The sequence below is a fragment of the Rhinoraja longicauda genome, chromosome 6 (assembly GCF_053455715.1).
Source record: "Rhinoraja longicauda isolate Sanriku21f chromosome 6, sRhiLon1.1, whole genome shotgun sequence".
Classification (NCBI taxonomy): domain Eukaryota; kingdom Metazoa; phylum Chordata; class Chondrichthyes; order Rajiformes; family Arhynchobatidae; genus Rhinoraja; species Rhinoraja longicauda.
This window is the reverse complement of record NC_135958.1, coordinates 4,041,178-4,063,215: the sequence shown is the minus strand read 5'-3', so window position 1 is coordinate 4,063,215 and position 22,038 is coordinate 4,041,178. Positions and strand designations below refer to the sequence as shown.

Sequence of the window (22,038 nt, the reverse complement as noted above, 5' to 3'; positions counted from 1 at the left end):
GCATTGTGGCTATGAAGTGTTTGTTTGTACAAATTGCACATCTCAGTTACATTTTTATCATTTCCATCTTTCTCACCACCATCCCATCCCCCAAACTTCATAAAATACTGTTGTTAGCAAGATTATTGCACCATGTTCCAGAAAGACAAATAATATTCTCGTGTAGCATTTGGCAGACAAGAAAGAGTGGATGGTATGTTTCCAATTCCACTAGGAATTGCACTCTAAGATGAAACACCCTCTAACACATTGAGAAGGGTGCATGAGGCTGCATATGGTATCTAATTGACATCTAGTATCTAAGGTTTTCTAACCATCTCAATCTCTTGTATGTTACCGAGGTAACTGGTTCCTTCTGCAACAGCTTGTAACCTTTTCCTTTTTCTAAGAATTTTAGCTAGAAACACTTCATTAAACTATGAAAGATCACCATGCTAATATATAGTTTGTATTAGAGATAAAACGTGGAAACAGACCCCCTCGGCCCACTGAGTCCACGCCGACCAACGATCACCCGTATGCTAGTTCAGCACACTAGGGACAATGTACAGAAACCAATTAACCCACAACCCTGCAAGTCTTTGGAAAGTGGGTGGAAACCAGAGCACCCAGAGAAAACACACAGTCAAAGGGAGAACATTCAAACTCTGTACAGATTCAAATCCTGTTCAGGATTGAACCCAGGACTCTGGCGTTGTAAGGCAGCAACTCTACCGCTGCACCACTGTGCCACCTGTATTATAATTTAGTTTTGAATTCAGAATAGATTAGTAGTATGAATACTTAAATTTTAGTGATGTTATGCTGATCCAAATAAAATAAGTTTGTAGAGCTTTATCTGGTTCCTATTTCTATTTGCCTATAGCATTAAAATCTTTTGATAAGGATTTACAATTTCCATCAGTTAGTATGGGCAGGTATTATAAGTGTTGCTTTATAGGGGCTTCTTCAAAGGCAAAGCACCAGATCAATGCACAAACTGTTTTATTCTGCACCTGGCTGATGATATATCTATGAGAATTATTGATGCTTAGACAAGATGCTTCAAATGGAAAGTATTTCTTTTCACAATTTTGATTCTTTTACCTCTGAGTAATTCTTTTAATTTACACGTTTGAAAGATATATAAAGTACTCAGCAGAAAGCATTTCTGAAACAACTGTATTTTATAGCTAGACTATGAAGGCAAACTTGAAAAAAATTGTGAAACACTTTATAAAAAGCACATTGCAGCATGCATTCAGTGGAATGAGTTATCTATGGCACAGAAGTTAGCAATTCAAGGCAAACCTGTAGTCTCTGAGTGCAGCATGCTTTAACGCAAGCAAGGAATAGATTTCCAAGCCTTATTAATAAATGAGGTTCTGAGATTGTATCAATCAACTTTATTCTTTTAATGTGAAAGCCTTGTGGAGAATATCCATCTATTATCAACCACCAATCATTTTTCAGGTAATGCTATTAATTTACATCTGCATCTTGTGTTTTAGCTTTACTGCGTTGTGCTCAACCTGTATTGGTGTATCGTGATGATACAGAGTCCAGAAAGAGTACTGTTGAAGAGATTACAAAGCGTGCAACATCCAAAGGGAAATGGCCCCAGGTATTTGGAACTGTCTAACTAGGCGTGATTGTCTAGGCTCCGCAATCTTATTAACCTGTAGTACAGTATGCAGTCTGTTTTGTTGAAATTGCACTCTTTCTCTTTCAAGCTTATGATCTTTCCAGAAGGGACCTGTACAAATCGAGCCTGCCTCATCACTTTCAAATCAGGTGAATAAACTCTCCTAATTGATTTTTTATACTCTTAGTCTTTCTTCTGATAAACACTCTCCAAAGAAGCTTTGAAACTTGAAATGGAAATTTAGTTGAGTGAAGTTTAGTTAGATTAGAGCTTTTTCTGAATTGATCATGTCCTTGTCTTTTGAGGCATTTTTAAAAACATCACTTCAGTAAGTTAGTCAGTCTATTTAATGAAGATTGGACGTAGAAAGGCCCTGCACAAGAACAAGCCCTTGTGTCCACAATGTCTGTGGCGAACTTTGCTGAAAAGTTTGGCACAGAATGCCAGTAGATATGGAACTCTTCTCCCCTTTCACAGTTCAACAGCTTGATAAAAAGTAAGTTTCCTGTAAATGTGAAAATATAATTCAAATGTATTCAATTAGTTTTTGTCAGATTTCTGATTAATTCAATTGATCAATGTAATCATGAAACTTAAAATTCACAGGCGCGCAGTGACGCAGATGGTAGAGCTGTTATCACACAGCGCTAGAGACCCAGGTTCAATCCTGACTACAGGTGCTGTCTGTGTAGAATTTGCACATTCTCAGTGTGACTGCATGGGTTTCCTCCGGGAGCTCCATTTTCCTCCCACATCCCAAAGACGTGTAGGTTAATTGGCCTCTGCTTTCCTCCATGATAATTTCCTCCATAATTTCTCTTAAAGTCGAGAATTTTTCAAGGCTTAAAGGTGTAGCAACTGTTTGCAGCAGGTTGCTGACTGCTTCAATGTTGACCTCTGTTGAGTCTGGTGTAGGAGCAGAAAGAAGGAATTCACTTGGTTAACCTGTGTAGGGGAGGCTGGACCCAGTTTCTTCATAGCTACAAATTTATATTTGTCGCTGCAAGCTAAAATTACTAAAGGTTGTATGTTATATTGTTTAATTGCATGTGTTAATAAAAGTGATTGGTTGTTAATTTCAACTGCCACCCATAATGAAACGATGTTAAGGGACAATGGTGTCTGATTTCTACAGGGAGGGGGAGATTAAATGCAAACAGTTTATTTTCCCTCAACTGCTTCCTTCCAAGACTGCTTTTTTCTGCTTGTCAATTTCCAAGGTAACTTTTAAGTGGCTTCCTAGTTTCCAATAGAAATTGCATTATAAGCAATTCAGCCTGTATAATACTAATAGTGTTCATTAATTTAACAATAGCATTATATCCCATTCACATTATGAAAACATGCATTATTGCAGAATTTCCTGTGCCAACTGATGTATATAGAAAATCTTTTCCCTATGCCATCTAGTTGTAGTCATCTCTACTAAGGGAAATATTACTCTAGCTATCTATCCTATTTAAAACTCTCATAATTTTACATCCCATCACTCTCCTTCCTCCTGTCATCAAGCCAATTTTGTACACATCCTGGTTCTTATTTGTTCAAATCTTCTGGACCAGTCTACCATGTTTGAACTTGTCAAAGGCTTTGCTAAGGTCCATGTGGATGATGTATACTACCCTGTCCCTGGCAATCATCTTGATTATCTCCTTAAGAAAAACTCAATCAAATTTATGAGACATGATTTCCCACACAAAGGTGCACTAATCAGTGTTTGCCTTTGCAAATGTGTATAAGTCCTGTCTCTTAGAATCCTGTTCACAAGTTCACAAGTTATAGGAGTAGAGTTAGACCATTCGGCCCATCGAGTCTACTGCATTCAATCATGGCTGATCTCTGCCTCCAAATTCAATTTTCCTGCATTCCCCCCATAACCCTTGACCCCTGTTCTAATCAAGAATTTGTCTATCTCTTAAAAATATCCACTGACTTGGCCTCCACAGCCCTTTGTGGCAATGAGTTCCACAGATTAACTACCCTCTGACTAAAGAAGTTGCTCCTCATCTACTTTCTAAAAGAGCACTTTTTAATTCTGAGGCTATAACCTCTGGTCATAGACTCTCCCACAATGGAAACATCCTTTCCACACCAACCCTATCTATGCTTTTCATTATTCTGTAAGTTTTAATGAGGTCCCCGCTCAATCTTCTAAACTCCAGCGAGTACAGGCCCAGTGCTGTCAAATGTTCATCATATGCTAACCCACTCAATCCTGGAATCATTCTTGTAAACCTCCTCTGGACCCTCTCCAGAAGCAGCACATCCTTCCTCAGATATGGGGCCCAAATTTGCTCACAGTACTGACCAGCGCCTTATAGAACCTCAGCATTACATCTCTGTTTTTGTATTCCAGTCCTCTTGATACAAATGCGAGCATTGAATTTGCCTTGCTTACTACCGATTGACATTTGAATGACTTTCCCACCAATGAAGTAAGGTTCATTGGCCTGTGGTTCCCTGGTTTATCCCTGCTGCCCTGCATAAATAAAGGCTCAATATTAGCTACCTTCTAGACTTCGAGTAACTCACCTGTGCCTAAAGACTATACAAAACCTCAGCCAGGACTCAAGGAATCTCCTCTCTTGCTTCCCATAACATCCAAGGATACACCAGATCAGATTTTGTCCATTTAACAATCTATATGCATTTCGTGACATTTAACATCACCTAAGATAGACACAAAATGCTGGAGTAACTCAGCAGGACTGGCAGCATCTCTGGATAGAAGGAATGGATGACGTTTGGGGTCGAGACCCTTCTTCAGATTTCTTTGGTGTAAAGAAGTCTGCAGTTCCTTGCTCCACATTTAACATCACCTCCATCTATTCCGGATATACTCCAGAATATCATTGTTCCTTTCCTATAATTCATTAGCTATCATGTCCTTCCCCTTGGTAAATACAGACAAGAGGTATTTATTTAACGGCTTATGCATTTCCTGTGGCTTTACATATAGATTGTCACACAGATCCTTAGAGGAACCTACTCTCACCCTACTTCCTTTTCTGCTCTGAATATACATATAGAATCTTATAGAATTCTTTTTGTCTTATCTGCCAGAGATATCTCATCTCATGGCCTTTTTTTCCCTTCTAATTTCTTCCTTTACTCCTGCATCGGCTTCAAATCTTAGTACATTGCTCAGCTCCAAGAACTATATCCAATACTTCCTCTAATCTGTAAATCAAGATGACGGTATAAACATTTGACTGAGTTACAAAATATGAACTCTTTCTTGTATCCTTGCAGGTGCTTTTATTCCAGGAGTTCCTGTTCAGCCAGTACTCGTTCGATACCCAAATAGGCTGGTGAGTGTTTTTTTGCCTGCATGGTTCTATTTTATGTTCCTTCAGAAAAAAAACTGATTTGAGCCTCACCTGAGCATCCTTCGAAGCAGATACACCCAACACAAGATTCTTTGTGTAAATACCTACAAAGAGATTTGCAAAGCCTGTCATAGTGCAGATTTAGTTTAGTTTAGAGATACAGTGCAGAAACTTCCTCTTCATCCCACCATGTCCATGGCGACCAATGATCCCCACACACTAACACTATCCTACACACTAGGGACAATTTTTAAGTTTACGGAAGCCAATTGATCTACAATCCTGTACATCTTTGGAGTGTGGAAGGAAACTGGAACACCCAGAGAAAACCCACACGGTCACAGGGAGAACGTACAAACTCACCCATAGTCAGCATCGAACCCAGGTCTCCGACGCTGTAAGGCAGCAACTCTACCACTGCACCACCATGTCGCCCACAGATCTTTTTCAATTGTAAATGGCAAACCCTTGCCATACGATTTTATGCTGGCCAGATAAACCATGTCCTCACCCACCCCCCAAGCATACCCAGCTGTCAAGATGATTTAATGTTTGTTATAAAAAAGCATAAAGCAAGAATGAAAATTGTATGGAGTTTTCATGCTCTTGTTGTAATGATCTGGATTTCCTTCTGCTGTCTCAGGTTCCTCCTCCTACTGATCTACTGATGCAATAGAATGTGGGAGGAGTTGACGGGAATGTAGGGAGAATAAAATGGCATGAGTGCAGGTTGGTGTTTAATGTTGGGCTGCAGGGCCTGATTCAGTGCTGCACGATTCTGTGCATGAAGATTCACATTGAAACTAATCAATCTGTAAGTCAACAGCTAACGTGCAAAAAAAATCTACTGCCCTTTCAGGGCTTATGAATCGCCTTGAACAATCAAGCATATTTTAAACAGATTTAAAGTCTGCATTGCCCTTAATTGAGTGCTGGGTCTACTCTGCTGCTGCTGGAAAAACCAGGGCAATGATTATCCACAAGGCCGGTTCTTCCTTAAGGAAGAATTTCAGTTAATATATCAATAATGTTCTGTCCCACTACTAACTGACTCCTTCACAGCCCATTCCCAGACATGCTGCCATGGCTCTAACTTTTAACTCATTTGGATATTCCATTTTCATTTAAAAAGATATCTGTGGAGGGAAATGGACAGGCGATGTTTCGAGTCCCAACCCGAAACTTCGCTTATCCTTTCTCTCCAGAGATGCTGCCTGGAGAAGGGTCTTGACCCAAGACGTCAACCATTCCTCCTCTCCAATGATGCTGCCTGTCCCACTGAGTTACTCCAGCTTTTTGTGTCTATCTTCGGTTTAAACCAGCATCTTCAGTTCCTTCCTACACATTTTGTCTGCTGAGTTCCTCTAGCACCCTTTTGCTCAAGATTCCAGCATCTTTATTGTGTCTCCATTCTGTTATTGTACTTTATTATTCTTTAGCATTGCCCTGATTTGACACAACATTTTTACATGATTATCACTATTGTATGTATATTGTTTACTCTGTAAGCTTCATATAAGCAAAAACATTTGTTGCGCCCTGTTGTATAGGACATAGACTAATCTGAATGAACAGGTTCAGAATTGTCAATTACACCTTTAGGAAGGAGATGAGACAGATTTTGTTTAGTCAGAGGGTGGTGAATCTGTGGAATTCTCTGCCACTCAAGTCAATGGAAATTTTTAAGGCAGAGAGATAGACTCGTGATTCGTACAGGTGTTGGGTTATTGGGAGAAGGCAGGAGAATGGGGTTAGAAGGGAGAGATAGATCAGCCATGATTGAATGGCGGAGTAGACTTGATCGGCTGAATGGCCTAATTCTGTATCAGTTCAGTTTAATGATAGTTCTCTCATTTTAGACAAATTGGCATTGTTAATGACAGATTTAATATTTTTAGAAGTTGTGTTTAAATTTTTAATCAGTTACATCTTGAACATTGCTATTTTGGAAATTAAGCTTTTCTTTCCACAGAAATGATGATACAAAAATGTACAAATATGTAAAAATATGTAGAAAAACTTGCTATTTCAGACTTTAAATTAACTATGCAACTTTTTTCGCAGGATACAGTTACTTGGACATGGCAAGGCCACACTATGTAAGTTCTTTTGCATTTATTAATTTGCAAGTAGGAATAAAGCTGTTGTTGGTTTGTTCAGTAATTTTTTTTTTCATTGAAGATTCAGGAAGGCGATATATAAAGCACAACTGTGCACATTGAATTCAGTTATTGTGTGCCCAGTTTAAATGCGATATTGCTGAAGCCACATTTCCACAACATCTGCTTCTGTCTTTCTGGACTGGATTATTCAAACCTCTAACCCTATTATCAGAAAGTCCTTTCCTTTGTTCCCTTTATTTGGTTCTTCAGTAAATGTCATGAGATTGTCATTAAATTATAACTGTGGGCATATATGTTGTTGAACACTGACCTGATTCCTAGAATGTATGTATATAGGAGACAGTATTGGCGCAATGATGAAATTACCTGACCAGTACTCAAGAGACAGGCACAAAATGCTAGAGTAACTCAGCGGGACAGGCAGCATCGCTGGAGAGAAGGAATAGGTGATGTTTCTGGTCGAGACTCTTCTTCAGACTGTCATCCATTCTTTTTCTCTAGAAATGATGCCTCTCCCGCTGAGTTACTCCAGCATTTTGTGTCTATCTTCGGTGTGTAACCAGCATCTGCAGTTCCTTCCCACAAAGGACTCCAGAGACCTAGGTAAACAATCTAGAGACCAGAGTTTAGCTCGGCTGTAGTGATGGTACTTGACCAGAGTTCTAGTTTGATAGTCTGCAATGTGGAAGGGGGAGGGATGAAACACCAACAAATCTAAGTAAGGATGGCTGCCTAGCACCAAGACCCATCTGCTTCACTAATTCCCTGCATAGTACGGGATAGAATTTCTTTTCAGCCCTACTTGTTATTCCAAACCAGATCCACCCCTTGTGGGTTAATCTTAAATGCTTCCTGAAGTGGACCAGCGAACCACTGTTACTTCGAAGGTATCACAAAATGCTGGAGTAACTCAGCGGGTCAGGCAGCATCTCTGGAGAGAAGGAATGGGTGACGTTTCAGGTCGAGACCCTTCTTCAGACTGATGTATGTCTTCATCAGTCTGAAGAAGGGTCTCGACCCAAAACGTCACCCATTCCTTCTCTCCAGAGATGCTGCCTGACCCGCTGAGTTACTCCAGCATTTTGTGATACCTTTGATTTGTACCAGCATCTACAGTTATTTTCCTTCTGTACTATTACTTCTTCAAACAGAGAAGGAATAAAACAGCATGGGTTACCTCGCATCAACCAAGGCAACTAATTTAGACAACAAAGTTATTCTCAACCCAAATAGGGCATCTTCAGTCTGAAGTAATGAAATAATACCAATAAAATTAAGAAAATATTTTACAAAATAAAACACTCAATAGAACCATTCAATCAGATCAGTTTGCACACCTTTTAAAGGTTAATTTGTCCTAAAATATCCAGATTGGATATGATCTCATGGTTTTCTGAAACCAGATGCTAGTACGTTTTAGAAATGACTTTCATTTATTGCAGTTTGCTTTCTGTTTTATTTTATTAAGGATTTGGTCTCTGCTAGCTGATTTTGAAACAACATTACAGAGATTAAGAATTATCCCTAAAGATCCTAAAGTGGTACTCTTCATCTTACCACTCTAAGGTGCATTTGCTCTTTACAACATTCCTATCTGCTGGTACAAATCAAAGCTTTTCACTGTACCTCGATACATGTGACAATAAACTAAATTCAAATTCTCTCAATGGCAGATTAATCAGTGCACCTTGCATTGCCTTATGTCTTATTAGAGACGAGCATATCTGTTATTTTAATGCTAATTTTCTAAGCAGCCTTTAGAGTGTACAGTGTATAGATGCAAGTATGACTCATTCAAAATCTTGCTAATTGAGGCGAGTGGAAAATATTTGATCTGCAGATAACAATCGTCCCATTTTTGGTTAGTGCTCAAGAGCTATATTTGCAAGAGAGTTGTATTGCAAAATTACAAAGCTAGTTTATAAAGCTAGTTTACAAAGAAGGAGGTGTGATGAAGCTGGTTTCACGTATGTGGATATTTTGTTATTTTAGTGCTTGAAAGCATACAGTGCTATCCTATTTTAAGATTATCTTACACCAAAGGAAGTGCCAAAGAACCAAAAGCTTTACTTTATTTCCTGTTGAAACTAAAGGCGATGGTTTTCATTTATATTTTCACTTTTTTGAAAAAGGGGGTATTTGGTATTTTTGCATTAAGTTACTCTGTGAGTAAGATTGTTTGTCCTGAAAATGCTCCTTAATTTATTCACTAGTTGGAAGTTATTCCTCTGAATATGACTCTTAGATTTCGATTTGCTGTGAGAACATATGATAGTTGCAATTTAATGTAAAAAAAAAAAGCCGAGAGTCAAGAGTGGGTATTTATCATCTGCAGCGGTACCAGAGCAAAGTAATTCTTTCTTGCTGCAGCTTTACAGGAACGTTAAATGCAACAACACAACAAATAAATATATAATAAATGATTAGTTATTCTATGTAAACCAGACCATGACAGCTCAAGTCATAGTGTAAAATCTAAAGCAGGGTTGTTGTTAGGGTTGTATTGAATTGTTCAAGTGCCTGATAATTCATGGGGAAACTGTTCTTGAACAAAGGGGTATTGGTTCACCGATCCTTGTATTACCTTACTCCTGGTAGCAGAAAGATGATAATGTGGCCAGGGTGGTGTGGGTCATTTCTCTTTTTCTGAAAATTAATTTGTTTCCCCCTCTCTCCCAGTTATCATGTCGGTTTCCAGGTCTGAAATATTAACTGTTTCTCTTTCCATAGATGCTACCCGGCCTACTAAATTTATCTAGCTTTTTTTTTGTTTTTATTTCATACTTCCAGAATCTGCAGTTTCTTAATTTTCTATACTGCAGACATGTGAATTTTCCACGATTTCCGCGTTTTTAAAATCCATTTTCCGCGCTTTTTGCGTGGTTTCCGCATTTTTCACTGCCAAATAAACGGGGAAATCAGATTTTTAAAAAAGAAAGAAAAAATAATAATAAACGATTTGTAGACTTGTAATGAACACTAGGTTCTGCTAGAGGTCATTAGGGGTTCCGCGAGAAATCCCCCCCCCCCCCCCCCCCCGCGTCCTGGAAGTCTCCCCGAAAATGTGGCACCTAGGCTGGGCAAGGCAGCCAATCTCGACCTCATCGGGACATCCATGGCCAATTTGGCAATTTGGCCGCTAGAGGTCGCTAGAGGTTCCGCGAGAAATCCCCCGCGCCGTGGATGTCTGCCCGAAAATGTGGCACCTCGGCTGGGCAAGGCAGCCAATCTCGACCTCATCGGGACTTCCACGGCCGATCGGTGGGTTGAATTTGCAACCTGCGGCCGGAGCTCTGGAACTCCAGCCCAGCTGGAGCCAGCAAATCTATCCCCATCGCTGACTTCCTTGGCCTGCTGGATAAACCAGCAAAACTCTGGAACCAAGAGTGCCAGAAAATCAGTGATGGAACTGTAATGCGTAAATATTACATTTATGTGCAAGATTATATAACTAAATTAATTAAGACTAAATTAATTAAGGTTAAAATATAAAACACAGCAGAAAAGCCAATTACCACCTTTTTGGGCTGATTATCAATTAATGTGCAAATTTACTTCAAAGTGTTATTAGTGTACAGTGACATATTCACATTATTTTGTAATGTCCGTTTTTACTTTGAAATGCACTGAGGCTTGAAACTGGCAATTTTGTGTGTAAATTTTCCAAAAAAATCTGATTTTTTGACCCAGCTTTTCCTCTTTTTTACCTCACTCACATGCTTGTTATTGTTATTTTAAACTATTTGACTCTTTGCACGACTCACAATTTACTAGAATTGTACAAGGGATTAAAGACTCCACTAGATTCATGGAAAGGTATGGTAGAGAGAGGGGCCATTTGGCACATCTTGGCTGGCACTTTCTGCACGATTCCCATTATTATCCCCTCGTGTATTCGTCCATTGCACATGGAGAGGTCAGCAAAATTGAGTTTTCTGCCACAAAGTGAAAATTAAGGACAGATTTATGAAAGATGTTGGAAACCTCGGTGGGAAATGATAAAAAAAATAGAGATAATTTTGTTTCAAGGAAGGAGAGTCAATAACCAGGGTGGACAGCTTTAAACTAATTGATAAAACAATCAGATGGAAAATCATTTTTATTTAGGAGATTGCTATGGTCGAGAATACAGTGGCTTCAAAATAATCGGAAGTAGATCCAGTAATACCTTTCAAAAGGTAATTAAATAAGTAGTGGAAGAATGCATTTACCAAGCGAAATAGAAAGAGCAATAAAGTAGGACTAATTAACAGGCCTTTTTAAAAACCTTGGGATTTAGATGTTAAATAATTCCATTATTATCTGATGGTCAGCATTAATGTTAAATTGGTGCACTTTAGGCCCATTTTTAGTCACGTGTGTGACCAAAAATATGAAAAATTGTGCAATACATCTCTTCTAATTCTGAAAGCGTTACAGGTATATTGTTTTATACTGTATATAATGACAAATACATATTGAGGTTTATCAAGTGAAATTTCTATATGTTATGCTGACAACGTTTGTTTAGGGTCAGAGGTCAAATATGACTGGTCACGTGTGTGGCCTCACACGGAAGCACCTTTTTAATCTCAGTTTTACCTTACAAACTCTGTGAATTAAAAAAAAGACATGCATTATAGTTCTGCAGGTAGGAAAATAGCAATGAATAAGATTAATCTCTTACAAGAATTTTTTAATGTATTACTTTACATTATGTATAACAGGGTTAATTGGCTTGGTAAAAATGTTAAATTGTCCCTAGTTTGTGTAGGAAAGTGCGGGGATTGCTGGTCAGTTGGGACTCGGTGGGCCAAAGGGCCTGTTTCCGCGCTGTTTCATTAAACTAAACTAAAGTTATAGCTTTTAGGCCAAGTAAAAATCATGCAAAGATCATTTTTTTAAAACAATTGAATTTCCACTAGGGGGCTCTTTAAATTGAAGTTAGGATGGTCAATTGGACCTTGCTTGTAACCATCTAACAATACAAAGTGCCCGTTGTCAGTGATGTTTCTGACATTTGTCTTTCCCATTATGCTCTTTTCCTGCAAATTTATTTTGTTCTTCTTGTTGCCAGAAGAGTCTTTTGGTTGTCATTCATGTATCGCAAGACCAGATGTCACATCATAGAATCAGAAGAATCAGAATAGCCTTTATTGTCATCCAAAAACATGTTTTTGGATGAAATTCCGTTACCCACAGTCCAACAATGAGCAATAAAAATAAAGCAATAACACACACAATCACAAAACCAACATAAAACAAAAAAAAATCACAGTGAGTCTCCTCCAATCACCTCCTCACTGTGATGGAAGGCCAGAATGTCTTTCTCTTCCCTGCCGTCTTCTCCCGCGGTCAGGCTATTGAAGTTGCCTCGTCGGGGCGGTCGGGACTCCCGACATTGAAGCCCCCGCCAGGCTGAGAAAATCCCGCGACCTATTCCAGGCCGCGCAGGACAGTGAAAGGTCCGCAGCGGGCCGACCCAAACCCCGCGATTCGGGGCGGGCGAAGACACTGCCGCTGCCAGAGCTCCCGATGTCGGCCCCCACCCAGGGACCTGCGAGCTTCCAACGTCCACGCGGCCTGCGGCTGAAGCCTCCGGAGCCTCCGAAGGCGAGTCGCAGCCGCACTCGCAGCGCCACCACAGCCTCCAAAGGCAGCCAGTTCCGCAGGTGGTGAGTACAGTCCACGGGCTCTGCGAACCAGAGCCCCGGGTGGCCCCAGCTGGAGGCCGCCAGCTCCAGGTGTTTGGCCGATGGTAGGCCGCAGCGGGAACGGAGACACGACCCAGAAAAAAGTTTGCGTCTCCATACAGATGAGACAATTTTGATAGTTTCTCCCCCCCCCTCCCCCACACAACCACAAAAAACACTACATCACATCCAAACACTACAATTATGACAAAAAAACACAAAAGACAAACGGACTGCAGGCGAACCGCAGCTGTTGCGCAGCGCCGCCACTTCCTGTACGTCCCATAGATGCCACCACTTAGTGTATTGTTTTTAACCAGTGACCTCGACCTTGCCACTTTTGAGGGAAATCTCAAATGACAAGATATCTGAAGAATCATTTAATGTTTGGTATTTCAAATTACACAATTTATTATTTTGCAGGTCAATGCTTACGTTCTTGACATTATGTCAACCGTACACAAATGTGGAAGTTGAGGTAAGAGTGTAAATTACTGTGCAAATCTGCCTGCAATGATTAAACATTAATTTGAATAAGCATCTCATAGGAGGGATAAGAATTAGAGAAGATACGATTAAGATGTTTGAAAGGCTGAAAGGTGTTTGATAAATCTGATCCAAAACGGGTAGCTGGTCAGTGAATCACAGTAACCTACATAAGTCATTTAGTCATTTCAAAAGTGGCTTCTAACATGAAAATGTCTTCGTAAAAGGGTAGTAGTGCACAGATTTGTCAAAATTCTAGATGCCAAGAATATTTCTTCCATATTAAAAAAAAGTTAAAAGTGCACAAGTTTATTTTGTGGAGCTCGGCAGATGAAAGGACAATTTTAAAGGGCACACAGAATTTTAGGTTACTGAAGAACAGAGCATAAATAATAGGTTAAAATGCCAGCCTTGCGTATGTCACTTTTAAAAATAAAATTCCTGTCAAAGTTGAACTGTATATGAAGAAAATATGTGAAATGTTACCTTTTGGCTATCACTGCAACAATAATCCTTAATTCTGTGCTTTCTGCATGGCTCTGATTTAATAAATGGTTGCTGCTTAGTCTGTCTTTGGAATATTTGACGTCTCTTTGAAATCAGAGTTGGGTGATGTAAAATGATCATAATTAACTTTTGCAGTTTTTGCCGGTGTATGTACCGAATGCTGAAGAACGTAGCGATCCCTTCCTTTATGCCAGCAGGGTTCGGAGCACTATGGCAACGTAAGTGGGTTACTTCTCCTTGTTTTCCCTACACAATATTTTTTGGTGCTTATTCTCAGAGGGGATATTACTTTTTCTATAATGGAAAAATATAAAACTTCAAAAAGATGCTATTGTCTTATCAGCAATCCCCTCTTATTTTCATAGTTGTCAGTATCCCTTTGGGATAATGGGGATGTTAATCATTATATATTAAGTGGAGGGAATAATATGGTATTATGGTATCATGGTATTATTCATTTTGATCCTGTGTTATATTATCCATTATTATTTTTGTAGGGCATTGAACGTGCCAATGACAGACCATACGTTTGAAGATTGCAGATTGATGATTTCAGCAGGTGAACTGACTCTGCCCATGGAAGCTGGTTTAGTGGAGTTTACCAAAATTAGCAGAAAACTCAAGTATGCATTCATTAACTTTTATGGTGCAGTGTAGAAACCTGATTTATGTTTAAAGTTGAATTTTTAAATAAGAATGCAAATCCTTTGATGAAGCCTATTTTTCCAAGGATAGACACAAAAAGCTGGAGTAACTCAGCGGGCCAGAGAGCACCTCTGGAGAGAAGGAATGGGTGACGTCATCCATTCCTTCTCTCCAAAGATGCTGCCTGTCCCACTGAGTTTCTCCAGCTTTTTGTGGTCTGACGAAGGGTCTCGACCCGAAATGTCACCCATTCTTTCTAGAGATACTGCCTGTCCTGTTGAGTTACTCCAGCTTTTTGTGTCTATCTATGGTCTAAACCAGCATCTGCAGTTACTTCTTACACGATTTTTCCAAGCAATTGCTGAACCAAGGAATGCAATCCTTGGCATTTAAAATTTAGCTTACTCAACTGTTTTGACTTACTATGGACAAACATTTATATTTCTGTTACAGTCTGAAATGGGACAATATAAGAAAACAACTCGACAGTTTTGCTGCAATTGCCGGTAAATCCAAAGGAGGAAGGATTGGTATTGAAGAATTTGCGGATCATTTGAAACTGCCAATTTCGCCTGCACTGAGGGAGGTGTTTGCTCTTTTTGATCGGGCAAGTGTTTACTTTAAAGGATTGATTATAATTTAAGAATAACTGAGCAGTTTAAGTAATTTGACAATTATGTGCGATAGTAATTAAACTGGAATTTTTTCTGTGTGATTCAATCAATGTGATGAAATATCCATCATATCTATGTTAAAAATCATACTTGTAACATGACTATGTTCTTCACACAATACTGTAATTTTGTAAACAATTTCATATACAATCATATCCAAGTCATGGCTTCGATCTGTGCAAGTTAGCCATAAATTAACCGCAATTGGCTGGATTTTGTAAAGGTAGATAATATTTAGTAGGTAATAATCTTTGTGCACTGATTCTTTCCTTTGTAGAACGGGGATGGCACCATAGATTTCAGAGAATATGTGATTGGTCTGGTGATTCTTTGTAGTCCTGCCAACACAGAGGAGACTGTTCGGTTTGCATTTCAGGTAGGTGTAATAGAGCACATATTGATGCGAATCTCTTTAGGATAGCTGCTTTGCTTCGTGTACATGTCTAGGAGATTTACAACTCGACTCTCTCTGAAGCAAGGAACTGCAGATACACCGAAGATAACCACAAAATGGTGGATTAACTCAGCGGGTCGAAGAAGTCTGAAGAAGGGTCTGGACCTGAAACGTCGCCCATTCCTTCTATCCAGAGATGCTTTCTGTTCCGCTAAGTTACTTCAGCATTTTGTGTCTATCTTCTCAAGATATGCCTACTTTGGAGAAGTTCTCCTCTCTCTGACTGGACTTTAGGGAGACCTTTCTCACTGCCCTCCCTCTGTGATTCCTGCTGTTCACCTGCTCCTCGACCATGTTCTGACCAGCACATTGTGTCTTTTTTCATCAGCCAGCATCTGCAGTTCCTGTGTCTTCAAATCCAATAGTTCAGATTCTACCTTCCTCTGATACGTATGTGTCAATCTTCAATTTGTACTTCTTTATCATTTTTCCATAGGTCATTCCATTGAATGAAGGCATTGTGTGCTATGATGCTTCATCCTGATCATATCTTGATTTTCCATAGGAAATTCCATAGAACACTAGTTCTTTTTAGATAGTTTTCTTTGAGTTCAACTGCAAGCATTTTTCTTTCATTCACTATGAAGCCCAGGGCAAAATCTTAATTTGACTATATTTGTGCTACTTTCCACCCTCTTGTTCCTTTTTCTATAAAGTTATGTTGTCAGGTTTCATCATGATTTGGATAAAATTTATCTTCACAGCTCTGTTGTTAAGAAAGGCAAACTCATTCATGTGTACATGATAAATATTTTAGAATGACCTTTCTTCATATCTCAGATGTTTGACATCGACGAAGATGGATATATAACTGAAGATGAGTTCTCTTCTCTCTTGCGATCTGCATTCAGTTTACATGATCTTGATGTTTCTCAATTGTTCAAAACGATCAATGCAGATGGTAGTGGAAAAATTTCATATGGTGAGTGGATGTGAATTTTCCATCTTCCAATGTTAAGATAATATTTTTATTCCTCTCCGATTAGTTTTACTTTCTCCCCTATGCATACTATACTTGCTGTCAATCAGCAAGATTTAAAACCACCGATGAGAAATGCAGTGGCAGCAATGCTTTTTTTTTTGTTTTACTATCTATTTAAGCCAAATGGATTAATCCATATCTTTATCAAACTTCATCATATTTTATTCAAAGGTAGTGTAATTTTTTACATCGCTCAATCACTTTGATAGAACTGGCGTATACTTGTTCCTTTCACTTAGTGCTGAAGCGTAACTTTATGAAACCTGTTTTAAAAAAACAGGACAGCACTGCAATGCTGCTGGTAGTGATGTTGCCTCAGGGCGCCAGAGACCCAGATTTGATCCTGACCTCAGGTGCTGTCTGTGTGGAGTTTGCACATTCTCCCACTGAGCACGTGGTTTCCTCCAGGTGTTCTGCTTTCATCCCACTTCCCAAAGACGTGTCTGTTTGTAGATTAATTTCCCTCATTGTGTAGGGCCTGTTCAATGCTGTATCTATGAAACTAAAAACAACCGGCCTCTCTAAAATTGCCCCTGATGTGTTGGGAGTGGATGAGATAGTGGGATCACATAGAACTAATACCGGGTGATCGATGGTCGGTGTGGACTCAGTAGACCGAAGGGTCTATTTCCATGATGTATCTCTAAACTGAACTAAATATAATTTTATTTTACCACTAATCACCCTTATTCCAAATAAACAGAAAGAAAGTGTGATTTCTATGAACAAAAAATTCCTGAAATTAAAATAATTCAATTAGCTTGGTATCTATAAATGTTCTTCCTGTTAATAATACAAATATAAGCTGAATTGCAAAATATAACAATAATGTCACAAAATGCTGGAGTAACTCAGCGGGTCAGGCAGCATCTCTGCAGAGAAGGAATGAGTGGCGTTTCGGGTCTCGACCCGAAGCGTCACCCATTCCTTCTCTCCAGAGATACTGCCTGTCCCGCTGAGTTACTCCAGCATTTTGTGATACCTTCGATTTGTGCCAGCATCTGCAGTTATTCTCCTACACAATAATGTCATAATTTTTTTTAAATCAGGATTAACGGAAAACTAACCTGGAAAAATAATGTAACTATTGTTTTGAAAACATTGCAAATGATGAATTGACCAAACCATTTGGGGAAAATAATTTCAATTCTGTTTTGTAAAGTTTTTAATGTAAAGAAGCAAATTCATCTCCTGCAGACAAATTTTGTCAGGGGCAGATTCCGAGTGTTTGCGAGGGTGTCCCATTGCTATATCAAGATTATCTTGAATGCATATCTTTGCTTCCACCCCCAAACCACCTCGTTTTGTGGCACATCAAAATGTTCACCTGAGATCAATGCTTCAAAGAAGTTCTGAAAATCATAAACCTTTCTCATAGTATTGCATCTCTCGAGCCTTTCAGAGTCTCTTACAATAATTTTTATTTTTTTGAGATACAACGCAGAAACAGGCCCCCTCGGCCCACCGGGTCCGTGCCGCCCAGCGATCCCCGCACATTAACACTGTCCTACACACACTAGGGACAATTTTTTTTTAACATTTACCCAGTCAATTAACCTACATACCTGTACGTCTTTGGAGTGTGGGAGGAAACCGAAGATCTCGGAGAAAACCCACGCAGGTCACGGGGAGAACATACAAACTCCATACAGACAGCACCCGTAGTCAGGATCGAACCTGAGTCTCCGGCGCTGCATTCGCTGTAAGGCAGCAACTCTACCGCTGCGCCACCATGCCGCCACTATAATATTTTGTCGTAAGCTAAACATCGGCCTCATTAATGGTGAAATATGCAGTTGGGGCTTGGATTCATACTTCTGTTTTAATAGCTCTCATTTTACAGCAGAAGTTCCGTCTCAGCAAGGTACAATCAACATAGTACAAATTGCAGTTTTCTATGTTTGTGAGATTTCTGAGGACAAAGCAGTGGTAAATGTGTGAAGCCTCTTCATATAAATGTTTGCCAGGGATTGTGAAATAACTTGAAAGTCATTATCTGCTAAAGCAATATTTATTTTTAATCCTAGAAATATTCCGCGACTTTGCTCTGGTCCACCCGGAGTATGCCAAATTGTTTACTACATACCTAGACCTTCAACGTTATAAGGCATGGCAGTCAGTAACAGATGATGAAATGGATCTGATAAAACCACAGAAAATGGGATCAAACATTTGTGAAGATAGCTGTGAAAGCTCTGACAAAAAAGAGGACTGAGCTTGAATTACTGTGTTATATTCCGAAGAAGAGTTACAAAAGTACTCACTGTCATACCCAGGCAGAATTGATGGAGTCTTAGAGTGAAATCCGCTAGCTTTTTTTTTTGTTAAATATAAAGGCATTGTGTGTGATGATGCTTCATACTGTTCTTATCTTGATTTTTTTTTAAACAAATGTCCATAAAATGATTCTGGGCATTTTAATGTTGTTGTATTTAAATTAAAAACAAATCAGCATTTTATACAATAATTTTAACAAATTCCAAAGTGCTTCAGCCAGTAAATAAATACTGAAATAAATGCTGGGTGGGAATTAGGAAAAGTAATGAATGGCTTCACCGATATTTTGGCAGGCTTTTAGAGGTGGGGAAGTAAAGCAAGGTGTTTCAGGAGGGTGTTACTGTTTAGTGCTGCGGCAATGTGAGGCTTTCCAAATGACCAACAGTAGATGGAAAGAGCCAACATACAAATTAAATATTCTTACTGCTGAGCTTTGGCAGACTTGCAGCATTTTCATGACTTAAAACAAGTCCAGATTGTATACCATGAATAAAAGTAGGCCAGGCTAAGTCAAGTGAAACGTGTACGTACTTTTCTCTGATGTTTTAATTTGATAGTATTTCAGTTGTAATGATATTGTGCCTTTAACTTTGCAAAAAAAAAGTCAAATTACTGTAGGTAAATGACACAAATGAGCAATAAACTAATTTCAATGTAAGTTTAAAGTCGACTGTCAAGGTCAGAAGTATTTCTAACAGTGGCTTTTGATATGCATTGCCAGCTGTTTCAGTTCTCCATATTTTTTTGGATTGGAGACTAAAAAGATCAACTGTGTGCAGACAACTTCTATTTTCATATCGGCCATACTTTCAGATTCATCCTGAAAAGATTTGCCAGGCGTAGCTCACACTGTTGTCTGACACTTTTTCAAATATAATTACCTTCATGGATGGGGGGGGGATTTCAAAACCCAGACTAGGGTGGGGACAGGGGAAATGGAGATAAGAGGAGTCTTCTGTCAAAAAGCTGTTCAAATCTGGAGAGTACTGCAACCAAAGACTTCTACATCTGCATACATCTCCAGCCTGGCTCTCACAAAAGCTGCCAAAAGTCAGATCACTGGTATATTTATATTTTCCAATGAGCATAGTGCTACTAAAATCCAATGCTGGTCTTACTAAGATCAGTAAAATGATCAGAAATAGTGAAGTTTCCAAGAATCTGCTAGTGCATCTGAATTAACGCTGCAACACAGAATCTGTACATCAACACACCATAATTTTTCTTATTCGAAAAGTTATAAAGAATATTTTTGTTGATTCATTGCTTTCCTTATCGCATTGTCATTTGGAGAATCTCCAAAATCTAACTCTCATAGATACTGATTGACAAAGCTATCCCATAGTGTTTACCATGTTTGACTTGACTCGTTCATTTTTGAAATAGTCTCAGATTTAGAACATGCTTTCTCTCCTGTGGACACTGGTTACAACATCATTGAACGCTAATTGGGCTGCTAGATTCTCCAAGTAACTACATCTCCAAAGATATTTGGGTAAACAGTTGATTTGTAAGTCCCGAGAAGTCTCGGACACAAAGCCATTATCTGTGCAGACTTGGAGAAGACTTATTAAAGGACAGGGAAAAAAATGTATTTTAAAGCAAGGGAAGTTTTAACATCCAAACCATTTATCTTATCAACATTTGTTTTCTCTTATGTTTTTAATCTTGAAGAAATGTTGAGTGAACTTTTCACATTGGTCAAAATGCTTTTGTAATTTGGATACTTGGTTAAATCAAGCTGAATTTACTGTCCTAGTTTTTGAAGGGAAAAGTGTGGCAAAAGCAGATTGTATCTCTATTTCAATTTTAAATCGCTGTGTATCAATGGGAAAGCTTCTGTATGCGATGTTGAATCTATATAATTAACAAGGGGACTTTTCAAGGAATGCAACAATATTAAATGATGCATAATGGACTATTTTTACCAAAGAATGTAAGGTTTCTTACTGGAAAAGTTAACACAGCTGACGACTCTTTGGATGATTTTGCCATGCTTTTAAGTGTGATGATGTTGCTTTGCACATATTTAAAGTTGAGGGAAAAATGCTATATTATATGATTTTAAATGTAAATAAATACTTTGGATATTTTACTCTAAATTTTCACTGTGTGATTCTTGCATTTTGAATTGGTGGATCAGAGCCTTATGTAATTTTCAGTTTTACTAAAGATATGGTGGCAATTGTTAAATGCAACAGTGTGGGAAAAGAAAGTCAGCAAATCACAAGGATTTGGAATCTGATATAGTATCTGAAAGGTAACAAACTCAATTATAACCTTCAGTAGGGGTAGTCCCCATGTTACAGAAGGGTTCTAGTCCTGGGACCTGCCCATAAATTGATCTCTCTGAGAATAAGAAATGTCCATTTTCTGTTGTAACCATATCGTATCGCTCTACACATAGGTAATGATATTGGTGCGTTATTGTAGAGAAATAGTGTAAAGCTCTGCATGTTCTCCAGGAAAATCATACCTTGCTTGAGTACACCAGGTAATGCAAAAGGGAAAATAGTGTTACAGCTTTAGAGAAAGCGCAGATAAGTAGAAAGCGCAAGGGCCTCAAAACAGGTAGACTGGAAGATCAGGGAAAGATTATCCTATCTTATGAGAAGTCTGTTCAAGAGTCTATTGACAGCAGGGAAGAGGTTAATCTTGAATGTGGTGTTTTTAAGCTTTTGCATCTTCTATAATTTAATTTCATAACCGCCCAAACACTACCAATAATCAATCTAATGCAATATTTACTGTATCCGGTTATTAATGAATACCACAAAACGTATTATTATTTCTGACGTATTTCAATTGTATGGGAGAATTTGCATTGTCAGTTCATTCGTAACACAGGGAGTTGACACTAAATGAGGATGTGTATTCATTTAAATTGTTGCAGGTGTATGTTTTGTTAACCTGGGTCACAGTGTATAATCTAATGAAATACACTCTGTAACAGTCTGAAAAAAAAGTCAGTTCATTATTGCAGCAGAGCAAGAAACTTACTGAATGAGGAACCTAAATGCTACTGAATAATATTACACTCTTAGCTGTGTAATTATAAATTCTATTTTGTTAACAACTGCTTCATGTTGATCGGATTTAATGAACACTAACTCTACAAAGACGTCTGTGCCTCTTAGCTTTCTCTCATCTTTAACTCCAGAAATTAGTTTATTTAGAGTTAGGTTTGATTTTAAATCTTCTTGTTTAATTGGACATCAAAGATAGGCATGTAATCAGCCTAATTAATACCTTATTATCTTCAATC

At 38.7% G+C, this 22,038-nt stretch overlaps 1 protein-coding gene across 1 annotated transcript in view; it reads left to right on the top strand.

The window, feature by feature from the left end:
• lpcat2 (lysophosphatidylcholine acyltransferase 2) overlaps window positions 1-20,857 on the top strand; it is a 36,338-nt gene extending 15,481 nt beyond the window's left edge. Inside the window, exons 4-14 of the mRNA XM_078400374.1 lie at window positions 1,491-1,603; window positions 1,713-1,773; window positions 4,877-4,935; window positions 7,018-7,052; window positions 13,172-13,226; window positions 13,877-13,959; window positions 14,239-14,364; window positions 14,840-14,993; window positions 15,338-15,436; window positions 16,295-16,436; window positions 18,524-20,857. Of these exons, the coding sequence (XP_078256500.1) occupies window positions 1,491-1,603; window positions 1,713-1,773; window positions 4,877-4,935; window positions 7,018-7,052; window positions 13,172-13,226; window positions 13,877-13,959; window positions 14,239-14,364; window positions 14,840-14,993; window positions 15,338-15,436; window positions 16,295-16,436; window positions 18,524-18,711 (1,115 nt within the window). The 3' untranslated portion in view covers window positions 18,712-20,857. The remainder of the gene's footprint in view (window positions 1-1,490; window positions 1,604-1,712; window positions 1,774-4,876; window positions 4,936-7,017; window positions 7,053-13,171; window positions 13,227-13,876; window positions 13,960-14,238; window positions 14,365-14,839; window positions 14,994-15,337; window positions 15,437-16,294; window positions 16,437-18,523) is intronic.
• Window positions 20,858-22,038: the final 1,181 nt, after the last annotated feature.